At 44.6% G+C, this 19,841-nt stretch overlaps 1 protein-coding gene across 4 annotated transcripts in view; it reads left to right on the top strand.

The window, feature by feature from the left end:
- The window catches only part of KCTD1 (potassium channel tetramerization domain containing 1), a 186,496-nt gene that overhangs the window by 136,367 nt on the left and 30,288 nt on the right, over nucleotides 1-19,841 (top strand). For all 4 annotated transcript variants that reach the window (XM_019465496.2, XM_019465498.2, XM_053902520.1 and 1 more), the window contains exon 2: nucleotides 3,896-4,074. In XM_019465496.2, the coding sequence (XP_019321041.1) occupies nucleotides 3,896-4,074 (179 nt within the window). The remainder of the gene's footprint in view (nucleotides 1-3,895; nucleotides 4,075-19,841) is intronic.

Here is a 19,841-nt window from a genome sequence, read left to right as displayed (position 1 = left end):
TGCCTGGTAGCAGTTGCTTGTTTCCTGACTTCTGTCTCCCACCAAACAGCGAGCCCGGTAAGGTCAGGGACCAGTGTGTCACGTTCCCTGTTGTATATCCATTTCTTGGTTGAGTGCCTGGCCCTCAAGAGAGGTTAGTAAATATCGTGGAAGGAGGGAACAATGGGCTGCACAAGAAAGGGCCAATAACCAAATAGCTTAATGTTAGGGTTCTTCTCTCCTAGGTAGAGTCAGTTCCAGGTGGGAGTTTATCAGAGACAGCTTTCTGTCTGGGCACCTTACAGAACGCTGGGCTGTTTCGTCAGGGTGATGATGGCACAGCCAAGGCATTTGCGCCCTTTCTGGTTAAAGTTTTTGGTTTGCCTTTCATCGGAAATAATTCTAAGAGATATCCAAACTGAGATGATGATGGGTGAACAATCAAAGGGAAAGGCAGATGGGGAAGTGGAGTTGAAAAGTGGTCATAATACGGTAGAAAATTCTGCATCTGTCAGCTGTTCTGCATCTGGCAGCTGTTCATGGCATCACAGGCGACGTCTCACCAAGCCAGATGACCTCACAGGGAGCCGCGTCAAGGAAGGGTATTCTGTCAGGATAGGTATCAGAAACCCCAGCTCAAACTTGCTTTAAAAAGAAGGAGATTTATTTTCCCAAGTAACAGGAAGTCTTGAGATGGGCTCAGAGTTGGTCGTTTCGGTGTGCCAGCAATGTCCGTGAGAACCCAGTTCTTGCCAGCTCGGCGTGGCCACCCTGGGCATGGGCTTCGTCCTGAGGCTGGAAGGGAAATGGGGGCTGCAGGTACAGGCCTCCCATCTGGGCCTCAGAGACTAGAGAAAGAAGAGAAAGCCATTGGCAGGGGAAGGGGTTGCCAGAATGTGTCAGAGGAAGCATCTGGAGTAACTGCAGTAGCTACGGAGTATCCACTGGAAACGCCAAGAGCTTCCAGCCCCAAACATCCTCTTCCCCATCCCAGCCTATGCATTTTAGAAGTTCTTTCAGTCTGCACCAGTACAGAAAGTAGTGAATGAAAACCCTTTACTCTGTTAGCAAATACCACTTAATGCCTTAGAAGTCATCTAATGGGGACACACCCAGACCAGGGAAGATTCCCAGAATGGAGAAAGAGAGCAGAGGAGGTAAGTCAGGGGGCTCAGGAAAGACCAGTTCTGAAACTTGGGAGCCCTGCCAGAGTGAGCCTCAGCGTGGCAGTCAGAAACCCCCTCCTGGCCCTTAAGGGTTAATCCCCCGCCCACCCGCCGCTTGAAGAAACACTGGCTTAATTTTACATTCAGCAATATCCATACATTCATGATTTACAATGTAAATGGTATATATTCTGGGAAATCTGGAATCCTTCAACCGATCGGTTATGCTTTAATTTTTTTTCTCCTTCTTCTATAGACCTCGCAGTGTTGGAGCTGTGCTGAATGAGGTCACAGTCTAACTACAGTATTAACCCTGCAAATCTGTTCATTTTCGCCTGAGCACCCTCAGGCAGGATACAGAATGTGTCCAATTGAAAACCTATTACAGGCGCTGCAGTCCATGATGGGATGAATTGTAACAGGGTGGAAGGTACTGGGGGGGTGGGGAGGGGGTGTCTTTAGCCAGGTAGGAAGTATCTCTCAAAAGCAGAGGTTATGTGATTGCGTTTTGAAAGGAAAAATCTTGTTCTCTCTCACTCAAATTTTAAAACGCAACTTTTTTTTTTTTTTTTTAACGTTTATTTATTTTTGAGACAGAGAGAGAGCATGAACAGGGGAGGGGCAGAGAGAGAGGGAGACACAGAATCAGAAACAGGCTCCAGGCTCTGAGCTGTCAGCACAGAGCCCGACGCGGGGCTCGAACTCACGGACCGTGAGATCATGACCTGAGCTGAAGTCGGACACTCAACCGACCAAGCCACCCAGGTGCCCCTAAAACGCAACTTTTAATATTCTCAAATCTTAACTGTTTTATATTTTCTACCAACCGTGTCTGTCTTTGTATTTCCCCCCATCCAATACCTCTTCAATTTCTCTTCTCTGTGTGCTACAAACATCCTTTTGTGTTTTTTTTTAATACCTTTTGCATTATTAAAAATATAGAGGAACATCTAAAGAATAATAGAGTGAACACCCGTGAACCGACCACCCCATTTAAGAAATAAAACACTAGCTCTTTTCCTAGGACTGTTTCTGGGCCCTGTTTAATTCAGCATGGAGAAAAGCACAACACAGATGGTCAGCGTTTTGTGTAAAGGCTCAATCGCCACCGCATTCATGGTAGCTGCAGAGTTTCAGAAAGTATGTGCATTCGCTGTCTTGCCTAGACATGTGGTTAATGCTAAGTAGTCTAACAGTTGTGCCCCAGGTAGCTCCTAAAGCTGTTTCAGATCATAAAATGTATGATGTTTTGCAAATTTATATTTTATCATGCTGGGTTTTATGCACAAAAACTAGATGACTTCCCCTTTATAATCTCCATCAAAGGCATTTTTCAAAATCCCTTTATTATGCCTTGTCACTGGCTTTGCCACACATTGTTTGCATGTTTGAAAACAATCTCTGGCTAAATTATAAATCTGAGAGTATTTTTGTGGCGTTAGCCTTGCAGAACTGAGGGATAAATGCTGTTTTAACTTATTCCTCAATTGGAGACTCTAAATATTTGACCCCTTCATTGAGTGCCAGAGACCTGACTTGACTTGTCTGTGGTTTGGGCCCTATCACTAAGAGAGTGATAGACCATGTTTGGATAGTGTTTGAAATATTTATATTGTATCAATGGAAAGGATGTAATATTTTATTTCCTCAAGAGTACAGTTCCTTCAACATGTTCTCGCTGCCCCCGTGTGATGTCCTCCATCTGCTCTGTTTGCTCACATTGTACCTTTAAAAAAAATTTTTTTTTTAATGTTTATTTATTTTTGAGAGAAAGGGAGAGACAGAAGTGAGTGGGGGAGGGGCAGAGAGAGAGAGGGAGACACAGAATCCCAAGAGGCTCCAGGCTCAGAGCCCGATGGCGGAGCTGGAACTCGTGAACTGCAAGATCATGACCTGAGCCGAAGTCAGAGGCTTAACCGACCGAGCCACCCGGGCGCCCCTGCTCACATTGTACCTTTGCCTGTGGGGCTTCTCCATTGACACCTGCCCCATTTCTACCTTGGGAGCTTGATCACTTCAAGAAGTCTGGCATAGAGAAGAGCAACTTGCTCATGCTCACAAGCACATACTTACCACTGAAGGGTACAGTCTTTTCCAAGTGTCCCCAGACCTTTAGTCTTGTACAGAGTGAAGCAGGGAACAAATGGGTAGAGTGTGTGTTGATTTTTTTTTTTAATCTCTTGACTGATGAACTTGGGGTGCCTGTTTACAAAGTTGCTTTGAGAATGTGTGCTGAAGGCCAGGTTAGTCATACCCTCATTTTCGTGATTTAAAAAATAGAAATCGAGCATAGTTGCAGAACACAAATGCTGAAAGATCTGTATTTATCCCAACTGCATAGCAATAGGGAAGTTTCCAAAGAGAAGGATAAAGCCTATGTATTTTATTTAGATACGGGTTGTTTTAAGTGTTGATTGTCTTTTCACTTGGAATGAGGGTAACTCTCCATGTGCCATTTAGCAGTTGTTAAATGTGAGAATTCATTAGTAAAATAGGCCGTCATAGAGCTCAGGATGATTGGAAATGAACATTAGTTCGGCTCCTTGATTCCGAGCTTGGGAAGTTTTCCTTTTCTTTGTTACAGATTTTGTGTTTCTAATATTCATTACAACAAGAGTGAGAGCCTGCTGATTTTTCAAGATTTTATTACCGAAAGAATGTCAACACTAGTCTCTGGCTTATTCTTTATGATGCGTGTGTTTCCTTTCTCTCTACCGAAAACGTGTCTAAACTTGCTTATCTCTCTGTAGGACAGTCGGCCCAATATGTCAAGACCTCTGATCACTAGATCTCCTGCATCTCCACTGAACAACCAAGGCATTCCTACTCCAGCACAGCTCACAAAATCCAATGCGCCCGTCCACATTGATGTGGGCGGCCACATGTACACCAGCAGCCTGGCCACCCTCACCAAATACCCCGAATCAAGGTAATCCGAAAAACGGAAAAGTCACACTCGGAAGTGCATGTATTTGATGATCTAACTGTTTTTCCTTTGACCAGCACAGCAGCGTGGACTTACTGGGGCCGGGGCTAGAGCACGAGGGTGCCGTGTGGGCCCCCCGGCTACCCACGCTGCTCTTGGACGTGGCTGTCAGTCTTGTCCGAGTCAGGGCTCGACCCACAGCTTAATCAGGTCCACGTAGACATGTCACATAGGAATGGAGTTCTAGGATATTTTGCCTTGCAGAGATCTTCAGGTTTCTCAATGTAGTACAAAAGGAAGGATGATTTCTATTGCTACTGGCTTTTCTTCTGTCCTTTTCTAAAACACTTTCTGATCAGTTCTTAAGAATTTTCTAGGAGGTCATTTGGTGCGCCAACTTGTGAGCTAGAGAAAAAAAATGAGCGGCTCTTATCAATGGGGCAGTATATTTACAACACAATGCAAAAGTCCAGGAAGCCAAGATAGTCTTGTTTAAAAAAAAAAAAAAAAAGGCCAGTGGGACTTCTGAGGGATCAAGGCAGATAAATAAATATAGAAAGTGTCTGAAGAGGGAGCACGGTTTACAAACAGGCATTATACAGTTCTGCTTTTTTTAGTCTTTCTCTGTTACCTGATATTTTATGAAAGGTTGAGAAGAAAGATAAAATTTTCTCTCTCAGTTTCCAGATTGAATTTCTGCAGCCAAAGTGAAATGATTTTTTTAAAAAACAGATGACCATAGGGGCACCTGGGTGGCTCAGTCGGTTAAGCGTCCAACTTCAGCTCAGTCTCACAGTCTGTGAGTTCGAGCCCCGCGTCGGGCTCTGTGCTGACAGCTCAGAGCCTGGAGCCTGCTTCAGATTCTGTGTCTCCCTCTCTCTCTGCCCCTCCTCTGCTCATGCTCTGTCTTCTCTCTGTCTCAAAAATAAATAAAAAACATTAAAAAAAAAAATTTACAAAAACAGATGACCATTAATTCAATGACCAAAAAGCTTTATATTTTTAAATGAAATGATTATATCATTCAGTTATTAGTATTATTGAGTCCCCACTTTCCCTAAGTTCATTGTGACAGGTGCTACAAGATCATGCTACATGATGGCTATATTTTTAAAGAATATCATATAAAGAAGTAAGGTTTCTTTTTAAAAAAAAATACTTATTTCCATTCCTTCTAATCTAATACCAACATCAAAGAAAGAAAATCACCACACCTCTTCAGATGAACACTTAATTCTAGGGGGCAAGCCACAAAACGTACATGAGCCGAAAAGCAAATCCTTAGCTGTAGCAAAATTCACTGATCTGATCTGGTGGCCTTTTGTTTCATTCAGTACAATTTTTAAACTCTGATCCGGGAGGGAAGTTAATAATGACCCATGTGCACACGACATAAGTAGTAGGTTTTCTTCGAAGGCTCGTTGCAGCTGGGGGGTCTCTTCCTACTGACTAAAGCCGCACGGGGGTTTGGCATCCGTGAAGCTCCCCCGTATCACTTAGCCTGTTGCAAGGGTAGAAGGTAGAAATGTGTTGGAGGCGCTGCTTATTCAGTTCCTCTCTCCAGTGATTTGCCACTTTAGAGACCTCGAATAGGTGTCTTACTTGGAGAGTCTTCCTCTGGCCCCTCTGCGTGGGCATTTCTAACAGTCTACTTTCAGTCCCTCGTTGTCCACACCCTGAGACAGGCATCGCATTCCACGATCTCAGTACTCCGGATACACCATCTCATATGGCAGCCCCTAGCCACATGCAGCCTTTGAGCACTTGAAATGTGGCTGGTCCAAATCAGAATGTCCTCTAAGTGTACAATTGCACTGGATTGTAAAGAATTAGTGCCTACCAAAAAAAGTAAAATATCGCAGGCATACAGTCTCTCCTTTGCTGTCCTGCCCACTGTTCCCTTGCTGTGTATTCAACAAACTTCTGTCTTCTTTAAAAAAAAAAAAAAAAGGCAACTCAATAGTTTTTTATTATTGATTTCATGTTGGAATGAGAATATACTGAATTAAATATGTCATTAAAATTAATTTCACCCGTTTCCTTTTACTCTTTCAGTGTGGCTACTAACAAACCCAAAGTTACATACATGTCTTGTGTTTTATGTCTGTTGGACAGTGCTGACCTACACACAGATTTTTTAAAAATCTAAGCAAACCCACTTCTTCCCCAACCTGATACGTACATACATGATAACTTGAATTTCTCTTTCACCAACTTCATTAGAAAAGGTGAAATTGTTCGTCTTCCTTTCCCGATCTTTCCCCACACAGCCTCGCCACCACTGGGCCACAGTGTCATGGGAGAAACATCAGAAATACTTCATGGTTCATTAGTCCGCACATTTAAATGCTGATGCTGCCATTTAGTACTTGTTTGGCCATGGATAGGTCCAATTTCTAAGCGTCTGTCTTCTCACTTGTAAAATAGACACGGATAGGTCTTCTTGCAAGGTTATTGAGAGGATTAAATGTGATTACTAAAAGCACGCCATGGCCCTGTGCCCAACGCATAGTATTGCCTTTATGCTTAATCTTCTGCCAAACCCAGCAATTGTTTCTTTTCAAACTGCCTTCCAAATTCCAAATATATCCCCTTCCTTCATTTCCTAGACCATGGAAACAGGCTCACTTTTGGGTTCTTGCCTGAATGACTGCAGGCTCAGGGAAGCCCTCGCCTGCACCTTCTGGTCCTTTATCTTGACGCGCCTACCTGTCCCAGAACTGCTGAGCTGTTCTAATATCATCTTGATCGTTAGGAGATATTCTTAAGCATATGTTAAGACTCAGAAACAAGCCTTATAAAGTGACTTCTCTGTTGCTTATACCTAAAGCAGATGATGCTGGTTTAGATGTTGAACTGACCATTCTGCTCCCTCTTGTAGTGTGTGTGTGTGTGTGTGTGTGTGTGCGCGCGCACGCACGCGTTTGGCAAATAATCCAGTGTTCATTTCAAGGCAGCAGTCAGTCTAAGGGGACCCATACATAAATTTTTGTAGTCAAAGATACAGGGAAGGAAGGGTTTCATGCTTTTCTTATACATGTCAGTTACTCCTCCCACCTTCTGGGAAAATCTCTTGCATATCTTCACCCCTTTGGGGATAAATCCTAGGAGATTAGGTTGCCTATGACCATAGAGTTACAAATAGCTGCAACTCGAGTTCTCTAGATCCTAGGGTAGTCCGAGCCCTTTACCCACTGTGGAACCATTCCCTGCCCCCTCGCCCGTCAGCACACCCTGGTTCCTCTCTCACTTGCCTTTTCCTTGGTGTAGCCCAGAGGAGTGGACGGCTTTTTCCTTGGTTTTATTTTCTAGGATTTCAAGAAGGGACTTGTAGTATAAAAGCCTTAATTTGTTTTATAACAAGTGATCATAAAAAATGTAATGTCTTTCTACAATTTCAAAGGTTCTACACAGAGCCTTTATTCCATTTTGAAATGTTTTATATGACTTTTCATCCTGTCTCTATTTATCACCTTCTTGGCTAAAGACCACCCTTAGAACATCGTCCCCAGAAAGTGGTACAATGGACCACACAGCCAAACATTAGAAGCACCTGGGAAGCATTAAAAAGCCATACATGGTCCTGCCCCAGACCAATAAAATCAGAATCTCCATGAGTTTCCTAAGAGATTCTGACTTTCACTATCTGGCTTTGAACAACACCAATGTGGATGGTCCCTCCAAGTGAACATAGGCTTCTTCCTCAATGACTATTTCATGCTATATCATAATGGCTATTAAAAAAAAATACGTTTTGATCTTTATTTCTTTAATTACCAAGGTTACCTGTTCCACTGTGTGTGGGTACCCCTATGCTTTGGTGTTTTGGGTGGGGGGAAGCTTCTAGCCCTGAGTTGGGATTCAGTAAGCAAGTTGACTTTTTACATTTTACATCAGAGCTCCTCACACACATCATTATTCACATTCATTGTCAGGTGGTTTCTAGCTAAAGGGACTGAGGTTTCAAATTAACTGGAGCAGGTGCATACATCAGTGATGTGCTGTGTTTTACCGATGTTTTGTGTAAGATGCAGAACAGCTCTTTGGAGGGGTTTATGAGACCGAGGCTAATCCACACCCCCTCAGGGATCAAGGAGATAGATCCCTTGCAGAGTTGCTGACAAGTCTCCAGTTCCAGTTGCTGTTCTGAATTGTAATCACCGAGAAAAACACCTAGTTCAGATCTGCAAGAACAGTACATCAAATAAGTAAAACAACAAAAAAAGTGAAAAAATATATCACTATCATGAAAAGATTTTTAATGGATTTTATAAAGAAGATAGAACATATCTTACCTGACAGTTGCTAGCTTGATTGATAAATTATAAGCATCTAGACATGGGAGGTGGGCCTCACCTGTACTCTTGCCCTGGGCCCTGCAGATTTTAAGGACAGACCTGATAATGTCTGATTTAAAAATCTAAGGCACCCATTATCAACATCATTGATAACAACAAAGTCTAGGTATCTAAATAATTTGTTATAAATAATTAAGATTGGTACCAAATTACATGACATCTTTAAAATCTCCTGTATTGCCACCGAAATATCTTCATGGCTGTGTGTGTGTGTGTGTGTGTGTGTGTGTGTGTGTGTGTGTGATATTAAATAAACTTTCTTTGCTTTAGAAGACAGTCTGGGTGGCTTGGTTGGGCATCCGACTTCGGCTCAGGTCATGATCTCACAGTTTGTGGATCCGAGCCCCACATCAGGCTCTGTGCTGACAGTTTAGAGCCTGGAGCCTGCTTCGGATTCTGTGTCTCCCTCTCTCTCTGCCCCTCCCCTACTTGCACTCTGTCTGTTTCTCTCAAAAATAAATAAAACATTTAAAATTTTTTTTCAAAAAAAAGAAGACGCAAGTCTGAGTTCAAAGTTAGGTCCATTTCATCCTTTATTATCACCTTGCACAAAATGGAAGCTCACTATTAATAGCAGCTATATTGATGGTTGTTCACATGTGGACTTTTTAAAACTGGGAAGTGGGCTGTTATTGCTAATGAGTGAAACCTACCAGGCGGTAATAAGGCAGGGAGGGGTCTTGACTAAAGAGAGCCCTTCAGCCACTGACCCAGAGGTGCAAGACAAGATCTCATGTTACAGTCCTGAGCCATCCGATCTGACCGCTTGACGGAGCTTTTGTGTATTTTAAACCCAGTACATGAGTTGACTCCCACATAAGTAGATTATGCTAAATTGGTCTCTCCTAAATAGCAGCAGAGTTACTAAGCGCACTGGCATATGTAGGTAATTGCAAAACTCAAGAGACCGGGCTTTCAGCCTCACAGTCAACACCCATGGCCACCCAAGGGGTGTGTGTATTTGGAGCTTTAGAATGGAGATGCCAAACACGTGTGCCTTGCCAGTACTGCTCTAGCTTCTGGCATGCTTCACTCTCGACGTGTTAGCCATTAAGGCATGGTTCATGTGGAGCTGCCCTGAAAGCAACGTCAGATGAGCTCGACATTAAGGAATTGGTGCATCCACTCTCAGGACGGCTGAATTCTAATGTTTGGATTTCCGTGTCATTGCTGTATGCCAACCTAGGGAGTTTTCTGCAATCCTGCATTAGGGCTGGGCATTCTGTGCCGTGAGTCTGTGACTTCACGATTCCAATTTCACATGACAGGCCCTAGACACGAGTCCAGTCCTGTTATCATGCAGGCCCGCGATTCAGGATTCCAGCAGAAATGCCAAGAAATCAATGCATCTTCCTTGCCACACAGTTCACTGAGCTTTCTTTCAGAATTCTTGCAGGGCACTGAGTAGAAGGCTTTTTATTATAACCTACCCTTTAGACTAGAGCGATTTAAATATTTTTTAGGTTAATTTATTTTGACAGACAGCACGAGTGGGGAGGGGCAGAGAGAGGGAAAGAGAGAATCCACACCATTAGTGCAGAGCCCGAACTGGAGCTCGAACCCACAAAACCATGAGATCTGAAACCAAGAGTCAGACACTTAACCCACTGATATACCCAGGCACCACAGATCAGCATGATTTATAATGCAATGTCTATCTCAAGTTTAAAAAACTCACAGTGGGGCGCTTGGGTGACTCAGTTAAGCATCGGGCTTTGGCTCAGGTCATGAGCTCACAGTTCCCAAGTTCGAGCCCCACGTCGGGCTCTGTGCTGACAGCTCAGAGCCTGGAGCCTGCTTTGGATTCTGTGTCTCCCTCTCTCTGCCCCTCCCCTGCTCATACTCTGTTTCTCTCTCTCTCTCTCTCTCTCTCTCTCTCTCTCTCTCTCTCAAAAATAAATAAAAATTAAAAAAAAATTTTTTTAAACTCACAGAACAAGTTTTTTGGGGGGAGTGGAAGTCATCCTGAGATAATGTAGCCCCAGCAGAGGTGGAAAGAGGGGGCACATCCCTGCCTTGAAAACCCCTATGGAAATGCACAAAATGAGGACAGTCTCTAACCAGTGGTGAACAGTGTTCAGTGTTAAGATTGGATGATCTTTTAAAAAAGGAAATTAGTTTATGAGGAGGGGAGTGATTGAAAAGGAGGGAAAGCATCTGGCAAAGGAAAAATGGAAAGTTTCTCCAGGGTGATAGGGGCAGTTTTCCTCTTCTCTGTCTCTTGCCATGTTATAATATTGCTTTTTCAGAATTGCTCTTCAGTTATATAGGCAAAGACTAAATGAAATCAGCTTCAAAAGACTTTTTTTAAAAGTTTCTTTTAATGTTTATTTATTTTTGAGAGAGAGAGAGTGTGAGCAGGGAAGGCAGAGAGAGAGGGAGACCCAGAATCCGAAGCAGGTTCCAGGCTCTGAGCTGTCAGCACAGAGCCTGACTTGGGGCTCAAACTCACGAACTGCAAGATCATGACCTGAGCTGAGGTCGGACACTTAAGCGACCGAGCCACTCAGGTGCCCCAAAAGACATTTTTTTTTTTTTTTAAACAGTGAAACTGGATTTTCTCTTGAGTGCCGAAAAGCCAGTAACTTCTACTCCTGGCGAATTCGGCAAACTTCCTTCGCCACTTGGGAACAGAACCGACCTGGCTTTCCTAGTAACCTAACTCATAAAGTCTTGTCTCAGAGGATAACTCACAGACAAATGTAACCATGCTATAGTACCTGTATTTTTCCCTGTCCTTGTGTCCACTAGAAGATTTCTTCTTTGCTCCCCAGTGTGCGGGGCATGTACTGGCCAACAGAAGTCCTTGCTCTCTTGAGGTTTACATGGGGGAGCTGGGAGGACAGATGATAAGTGAACAGTCACTAAACGGTATTTGGGTTGGTACCAAGTGACGTCGTAAGTAAGAACACCACCCAGGACAAATACGCCCACTTTGGGATATAGTTTGCCCCCTGTGTTGAGCCGAAAGATAACTTGATGCCTACCTATTTGCTCATCTAAATTTTCAAGACAAAATCTGGCTTACGTGTGAGTGTAGATTTAGAAGTAGATTTTTGTCACTTCGGTGTTCTGGGTCGCCCTGATGGTGACTCGGTTTGCCTATTCTGAGTTCTGTGATTCGTCTCCTGCTACGTGGTGTGCGGTGAATATGTATGTTCACCCCTCATCTCCGGCGGAGGGAGATGCAGAGTGAAGTCTACTCTCTGGGCCGTGGCCGTGGCACAGCTCCAGGCCAGGTCATGTTCCGATCGCCGCGCAGGTGGACTGAGCCTGGCACCGTTCCTGATACATTCTATTTCATTTTCCATTTGTGGGACACTGAAGTTATACTTGATTTTGACCAAAATAGAATTAAAAAAAAAAAATGTGGGCAGAAGCCCCTTGGTGGCAAATAATTAGCCTGCTCCTGGTGTGGACCGTGGAGAAGGCGAGGGCCGCCCACCCGCCTCAGACCTGTCGCGGCCGCCGTGCGTCAGATAGCAGAGCAGTGAGGTGGGGACGCGCGCTGGGTGTCTAGCTTGAAGCATCTCAGGGCCGGACTGTGGGTCACGTTCTTGATTTCTTCTGAACTTCTGCTTGCCCAGAACTCAACGCTATTGGAGAGAAACACTGTCCGTGCAAAGCTGTCTCTCACTTAGTCTCCATCCTCGTATTCTTGTGCTTTACGGTACCTACCACAGAGTGGGCGTTCAGAAGTTTGCCTGATGTACGAATTTTTGGGTGAAATACTGTGTACGGAAGCCAGGCCCTCAAAACAATGAAGGGCACATAACTGAGTAAAGCTGTTCGAAACAGTCAAGTGTAAAGGGCTCATTATCTATATTTCTCATCTAACGCGCCGCAGTAATCTCAGAGTTGAGACTGTTATTTAGTCCAGTGTATAGATAAAAATGCTGCAAGTCTGAGAGGTCAAGTGACTGACCAAGATTGTCGCTCCCACTCTGACTCCGGGCCCTTTGTGGCTTCCTCTTTTATAGCCTTGCTTTCAACCCTAGGGGCATGTTAGAATCAGCAGGAGCTTGAACCAACAAACCTGGCCCTGCCCACAGTGATTCTGGTTTCATTGGTCTGGAGCAGGGCAGGGGACATCCTGATGTTTCCCACGGCCAGGTATGTAATCCTTCTCACCACCTGCCAGAACTATGTTATAAAGGTGGTCGTGAGCCAAGAGGGCAGGTCATTCTGGAGTAACCTCAAGCCACTTATTCTTTTTTTTTTTTTTTTAACGTTTATTTATTTTTGAGACAGAGAGAGACAGAGCATGAATGGGGGAGGGTCAGAGAGAGGGAGACACAGAATCTGAAACAGGCTCCAGGCTCCGAGCCGTCAGTACAGAGCCCAACGCGGGGCTCGAACTCACGGACCGGACCGCGAGATCATGACCTGAGCTGAAGTCGGCCGCTTAACCAACTGAGCCACCCAGGCGCCCATAAGCCACTTATTCTTAAGGTGGCCTTCACTAGGGTAACGTTAGGACTTAATGGTAGGTCTAGTCCAGTCGGAGCAGCAAAAACGTGCATGTCTTTTTCTTCAAGGCAGAGCCTAGAAAGGGATTTTCTAGTCTAGTTACCTGAAGGGAAAGAGTAAAGAGAGAGGAATAAATCAACCAGTCAACAACCCAGATGCCAGTGAACCAGAGGAACAGAAGGGGGACACCTGCCTTCCGAATGTGTTCCTCCAGCTGATACCTCCTCCCTGATAACCCCCATGCCAGAGTCAAACATGCAGATATCTGGGCCCTGGTCACCACTCAAGCGACCTGTATGTCAGGGTGTGAGGGGAATCTGCAGTTTTTGTCAACATCAGGCAGTCCACCCACAGCTCAGAGTTCAGGTGCCAGGTCTACAGTGAAGCAGCGTGGGGCTGGTGGTGATATGGCAGGAGACGGGGTCGTTAAAGAGAGAAGTTGTTTATTGATTCTGGCTTGATTCTTGTGACAATAATACTGACTACTCCTTTTGGTACATCGTCATGAATAATGTCATTGAGAAATGCCAAGGTCATTTTTGCTCTGTGTTTTTTATTGTATTTTCCTTCTCCCCTCATCATACAAGAAAGTACTTTATGATAATAAACTCTGTGTTCTATGTCCTTGTTTGAAAAGTTCATTAGTAGATAACTCATAGAAGATTCTGGTAATCTTTCACAAGGTTACACTCCACTCTGCTGTGTCTTGAGAACAATTCCATTAAAGGGCTTAGAATTAACACTGTTATGTCACACAACCCATCTTGTGAATCTCCCTATGACTTTGACTCCTCAAACGATGTACTTTCTAAACAAACAAAAGAAATTTGTGGTTTCTGTCAGTCATATAACCATGCATGATGGAGTGCTTCCTTTGAGACCTTCTTTATGGCAAATGAGGACCAGCATTGAAACATTTTAGGTTAATTTCCAAAAGACAAACTGCATTTCGGTCCCACAGAGAGCTCTGTGGGCAGGAGAATTACACCCCCGTAGCATTATTCGTGTGTCCACCCTATAGCCCTTGACCTTCACAGAGATGTGGAAAACTTTGTATCAGAAAGGAAACACCCCTGTGTCAGAACACCTCACACAGTAAGGTGTCTATGCTGTGTGTATTCATGACTGAAATAAAACAATGAAAGTTATTCTCAAGTTGGGGGGAGTCTTCTTTCTTAAGCCAGTGCAGAAAATACCACCCCCCCCCCCCCCGCATAACTTCCAAGCAGAAGCATCTATGATTCAAAACCAAAGTACTTGATGTTGTAATTCGCATTTGAACTTTGAGAACTTTAAAATAATAGAAGGGGCACCCGTGTGGCTCAATCGGTTAAGCATCCGACTTCAGCTCAGGTCATGATTTCACAACTCGTGAGTTCGAGCCCCACATCGGGCTCCGTGGTGACAGCTCAGAGCCTGGAGCCTGCTTCGGATTCTGTGTCTCTTTCTGTCTCTCTGCCCCTCCCTGGCTCATACTCTGTCTCTCTCTCTCTCTCTCTCAAAAATAAATAAACATTAAAAATAATAATAATAATAGTAAGCCTCAGAAAGTCACGCTGAAGGATCCTTTATGGGTCCACTGAGCACACAAATGGTTTCTACTGAAACCTGAGGTATGTTAATAGAAAAGTCTGCTCCACTGTATCTGCCAGTTTGTTCTATTATCATTATATAAATAACCCATTAAAATGTCATTTCTTTTCAGTAAAAAATGCAGGATTTACAGCTTCAGCTAGATGGATTATCAATATTCTGCCCCTGAAAGATTACTCTCAGGATGCTTGGAGGTAGAAAGTACCTTTATAATAATAAACTCTGTGTTCTATGTACTTGTTTGAATAATTGTTTGCAATAATTGGTCCCTAAAGGAGCAAGCTGAAGTGGGTGCATAATGCCTTGCATGGCAGGCCTCTGTGTGTGCCCAGGGTGGCCCCGGTGCAAGAAGGAGGGGAATGTGAGAGGCAGGGGGTCGAGAAATCAGTTGTACTCTTACAAATGTATGCATGTCATGTATTCATATTCCAAAGGCAGACACCCAGAAGCTCCAATCTGGTGGCAATCCCATTTGCAAAAGAACCTGTTAAAAAAAAAAAAATCCATGTCTCAGTCCCTCAATTATATCAGCTATTTGCTGGACCATCTGAATCTAATCAAGATACAGTGTCAGTAGAAATGACACTGTCACTGGATAATGGCTTCCTGCTGCTACATAAATGCTATGTGTCAGTTTGCTTAGTAATGACATTGCTGCTTATCTTTTTTGGTGGTAATGATTATTTTTACTTCTGTGCAGTTTTTCTTATTGCGTCCCCATATTCAGACGATAAATCACAGCTGTGCGTTAACAGCTAACCGCCACTTTCGAACAGCGGCGGACCTTGCCAGGCCAAGGGCTTCGTCCCTGGAAGGTGGATTTGAGCACGCCCAAACTTGCTTCCGCGAGCTGAGCTGACTGTGTTCCAGAGCTCCCGCCCAGCTTGTCAAAGCCCCTGCCATCCCTCCAAAAATTGATTTTTTTAAGAAACCGTTTAGAAGGCCCTCGGGGCTTGAGAGCTTACCTAAAAAATGAAAACTCTCCTAGTCTCAAAGCAGTGCAAACAGTCAATATCAAAGCAGAAAAGAAGGATCTTTTAAGTGTGTCCCACCAATCCATAATCTTAGGGGCCCTGAGGAAGGTACTTCATCAGTACATCACCATCTCGATGATACATTGCAGAAGGAACAAGACGGCACGAAGGGTGGACTTCAGAGAAAATTGTGGCACACGCGAATGTGGACTGGAATAAAGACTGTAACAACCAAGCAAACCTAGGGAACCGTGTGAAATACGGATAAAGCGCTGTTCTCCACCTTGGCTAGATTTCCGTGACAGAAACACCGAGCAGTGACAGTACGGTTTGTATTTCCAGGTGCCCGTTCTGCCGGGCTCCTCAAGAGCCCATTTGTAACCCTTTATGCAGATTTTATTTTATTTATTTATTTATTTTTTTTTAATTTTTTTTTCAACATTTTTTATTTATTTTTGGGACAGAGAGAGACAGAGCATGAACGGGGGAGGGGCAGAGAGAGAGGGAGACACAGAATCGGAAACAGGCTCCAGGCTCCGAGCCATCAGCCCAGAGCCTGACGCGGGGCTCGAACTCACGGACCGCGAGATCGTGACCTGGCTGAAGTCAGACGCTTAACCGACTGCGCCACCCAGGCGCCCCCCTTTATGCAGATTTTAAAACTGAGCCAGAGTATTTATTTGAAACATAAGCCCTGGCTTCAGTGCCCTCCTCACTCAGGACTTTCAAATGGAACAGCGAGGATGAGAAGCAGAGGCGTCAAATGACTGCTAAACACGTGTCAGCTTCTGTTTGATGAGCATCTGGAAAGGAAGAGAAAAGTGGAGAGATTCTTAGCCGGGAACTTCCATTTCTTTGAGTGTTTTGCAGGTTAGGGCTTGGTTCTGTTTTGTTGGAAGGGAAAGGGAGAACTACGGAGAAAACACCCCCAGCTCAGGTGTGTATGGACCGGCTTGGTGCCTCTGGGTAAATTCTTGAACTGTGATCAACCAGACCTGAGCCCCAGAAGGGTGGAGATGATTACACAAGACGCACGCACACCTACAAGAGCGCTTTGTTGACCGTGCTGTAGCCGAAGGCAGGATGCTGTCAGCGCGTGTTCCTTGTTTCCCAACTACGCACACCCCAGAGTGTTGTCTTTGAATCAGGGGCTGATAGAAACTTCATATTTTTCATATGTCATTCCAACTTGGTGGCCATTTAAATAATCTTGCGACATAAATTCAACATCTTAACCTTCTCGGGGTAAAAACCCCACCGGGCACGTTGGCCACTGTGATGTAAAGAAGGCATTGGACTTTTTTTTTTTTTTTTAACAAAAGGTAGTGTGGACATTTTATATTTTCTTTACAATGTTTGTGTACTTTTGAAGCTGTGTAAATAGTACTCTTGTCCAATTTGCAGCTTTCTTTCCTTCTGTAGAGGCGTAACTCACAGTCCTGAGGCTAAATCTCCTCCCTTTGGCCTTGTCATCTTAAAGCCTAGTTTCTGACAGGGGTTTCAATCTTCCTCGTCACTCTGAAGTCATGCAGGGATGGAATAATTTGGTCATTTTCACTCATCTACCCACCTCACCATACTCTTTTTTTGTTTGTTTATTTAGTTTTCAGAAACAGAGAGAAAATGGGGTAGGGGCAGAGAGGGAGGGAGGGAAGGAATCCCAAGTAGGCTCTGTGCTGTCCACACGGAGCCCAACATGGGGCTCGAACTCATGAACCATGAGATCGTGACCTGAGCCAAAATCAAGAGTCAGATGCTTGACCCACTGAACCACCCAGACACCCCTTGCTCTTTTTTATTAAGCACTGTGTTAAGCCTCTGGCTTTTCACTTACGGGTACTAAACAGAATATTGTACTACTTCATTGTAAACTGCTGTTTTGCTGGCCCCATTACAAGTAGGAAGAAACTGTTAAATTGAAAATGGAAACATCTGGCTTTGTCATAGTGCTCTGATAGTAGCATATAATTAATACGATGCTTTTATTTGAAGTGACCACTATGACGTATTGTAAGCCAGCTCCAATAGTGTGGGACAGGTTCCCCTCCGTATTCTGTCGTCACTGATAATCTCAAAGTGTGGCAGACAGAGTGGGGCTACAGTCACATGGGAGGGGCCAAGTCCGGTCTGTTTATTAGGAGATCGATGCACAGAGGGACGAATCTGGAATGTGTCATCATACAGGAAAGCACTACTTCAGTCGTTAAGTGTGCTAATATCCAGAAGCCCGGGAAAAAGAATAGTCATTCAAAAACATTAAAGTCAGTGGGAACACATGCAGGAGAGTTTGCTTGTATAACAAGAAACTAGAAACAAAATCAGAATGGAACTACAAGGTGAACGAAGGCTGGCAGGAGGTGCCAGAGCGGGAAGGGGGATGAATTTTCTGGGACAGACAGCCCCTGAGGGTCAGGGACAGCACCTAGCGTGGGCTGGCCCTCGGGCCGCAGGGAAAAGAGCCTGCAGAGCGCAGCGACCCTCAGTGAGTTATATGATGGCTCTGGCCTCCCATTTCTCCATCAGTAAAATCAAAATACTACTTGTGAGTACTTTATGGAGTTGTTGTGAGGTTTAAATCAGATAATTCCTAAAGTTTTTAGCAGCGTGTCTAACAAACTCAAAGAACATCAGCTATTATGACATTCTTTTCTCTGGATCGTAATTATTATTATAAAATGGAAAACATATTCTAGAAGAAAGGAGTGTCAAAAATACCTCCCAATATAGAACAGACTGTTGGCAGGAGGGCGGGGTGGGCTGTGGGGGCAGGCTCGTGTGCACATGTGCATGCTTGCCTGCCCAAATAACAAGCAGGAGGAAACCTAAACAGAAACCGTGTGAGCCGAAAATACCCAAGCGGGCTCCCGAGGGAGGGGAGGCTATGATGATCTGATCCTGGGCCAATCTTGGAAAAATAGCAGATTGGTCTAGAAATCATCTGTAAGCAGGCATTTGCTCAAACCAGCGAACGGGACCAGGTGACCGCAAAGGTTTTCTTCCAGTTCCAGATGCACAACAGGATTTCGCGTACAGTCAGAATCCTGCTTTGGCCCACGTAGCACGCTACCGCCGAAGGACAAAAATCTGTCCGCGTCTCCTGAGCACACGCCAGGTGGGCCCAGCGCTCTGCCAAGGAGTGGAGCAACCACCAGGCGGTCGGAGCAGCTCCGAGCTGGGGTCCGCAGTCCAGCTGCCTGAGTGTGAATTCTGGCCTCAGCGCCGAGAAGCCGGCTGCAGTGTCCTTGTCCATTAAGGCCGGTGATAATATCCACCTTGCTTGCTTGCTTGCTTGCTTGCTTGCTTGCTTGCTTGAGGGCTTGGTGTGAGCCCTCAATACCGTGTCCTGCACCTAGTGAGCACTCAGGAAGTGTAGTTCTTATCAGACACCAGAGTTTTTAGGCTCATGAGAGTTCTTCGGGCGAGGTGCTATCCCCTTTCTCAGATGAAGAAATCAAAACCTCATTGATTTAGTCTGAAAGAGGGCAAAGTCATGATTCAAACCCAGGTCTGTGAGTTTAAAGCTGAACGTGCCGGGGACTCCTGAAACATTACTGAAAGCACCCATGCTGAAACTGGTGAAGAACGGCGCCCTTAACGTGCTCTACTCAGCTCCACACTTGGAGAGAGGTGCTCCTCATTTGCTGGGTTCCCACCTCACCCCTCATGTTCCTTCTTGCCTGAAATCCCTTTTCTAAGCACCCGTGCCCTTCTCCTCATACCTAGTAATCCCTAGAACTCTACACCGTCATTGCCTCCTACAGGAAGCCTTCCCTGCTTGCCCCAGGTTGGCTAGATCCCTCTCTGCCCTTCCTTGACTCCCAGTGGGACTGCATCCTGCTCATTTTAAGGGGACTGGCAGAGCACCAGGAATATGGTAGGCAGTCAATAAATGCAGAAATAAAAAGCCTACTTATGTAAATTCTGGTGGGTTTTTAAATTGGGTTTTAAAATTGTAATAATACATTTTTCATAATTAGCAGTCAGTGTAACTCAGAATTTAAAGAAATCTCTAGTTAGAGTCCTGGAGGGCACTCATGAGAGTTTTATAGGATTAGCAGCCCCTTGAGTGGCCCCAAGCTCCCCCTCGACCCTCAGCATTACCATCAATGATCAGTTCTCCAAAATGCTGGCTACTCAATTGTTTTGCTCATAAGCTTTTTCTTGTATTTTAAACTGGCCTTTCCTTTCTCTCCTGCTTTCTTCAGTTCTGTGTATCATTTAAGAAAATGATGCTGCCTCAGGGAACCGTACTGGAAACATTACTTCCCCATAAGTAGATACAATTTGTTTTGTTTGTTCTTACCAAGAAGGTATTTTCTCCCTTCTCTTAAATTACTTCTGTCCATTTCTATAACAAGCTCTGAATTAATTTGTA

Source organism: Panthera pardus, unplaced genomic scaffold (genome assembly GCF_024362965.1).
Source record: "Panthera pardus isolate Hobbes unplaced genomic scaffold, ASM2436296v1 HiC_scaffold_15, whole genome shotgun sequence".
Lineage (NCBI taxonomy): Eukaryota > Metazoa > Chordata > Mammalia > Carnivora > Felidae > Panthera > Panthera pardus.
The sequence above is the reverse complement of the archived record's forward strand: the minus strand, read 5'-3'. Positions and strand labels throughout refer to the sequence as shown.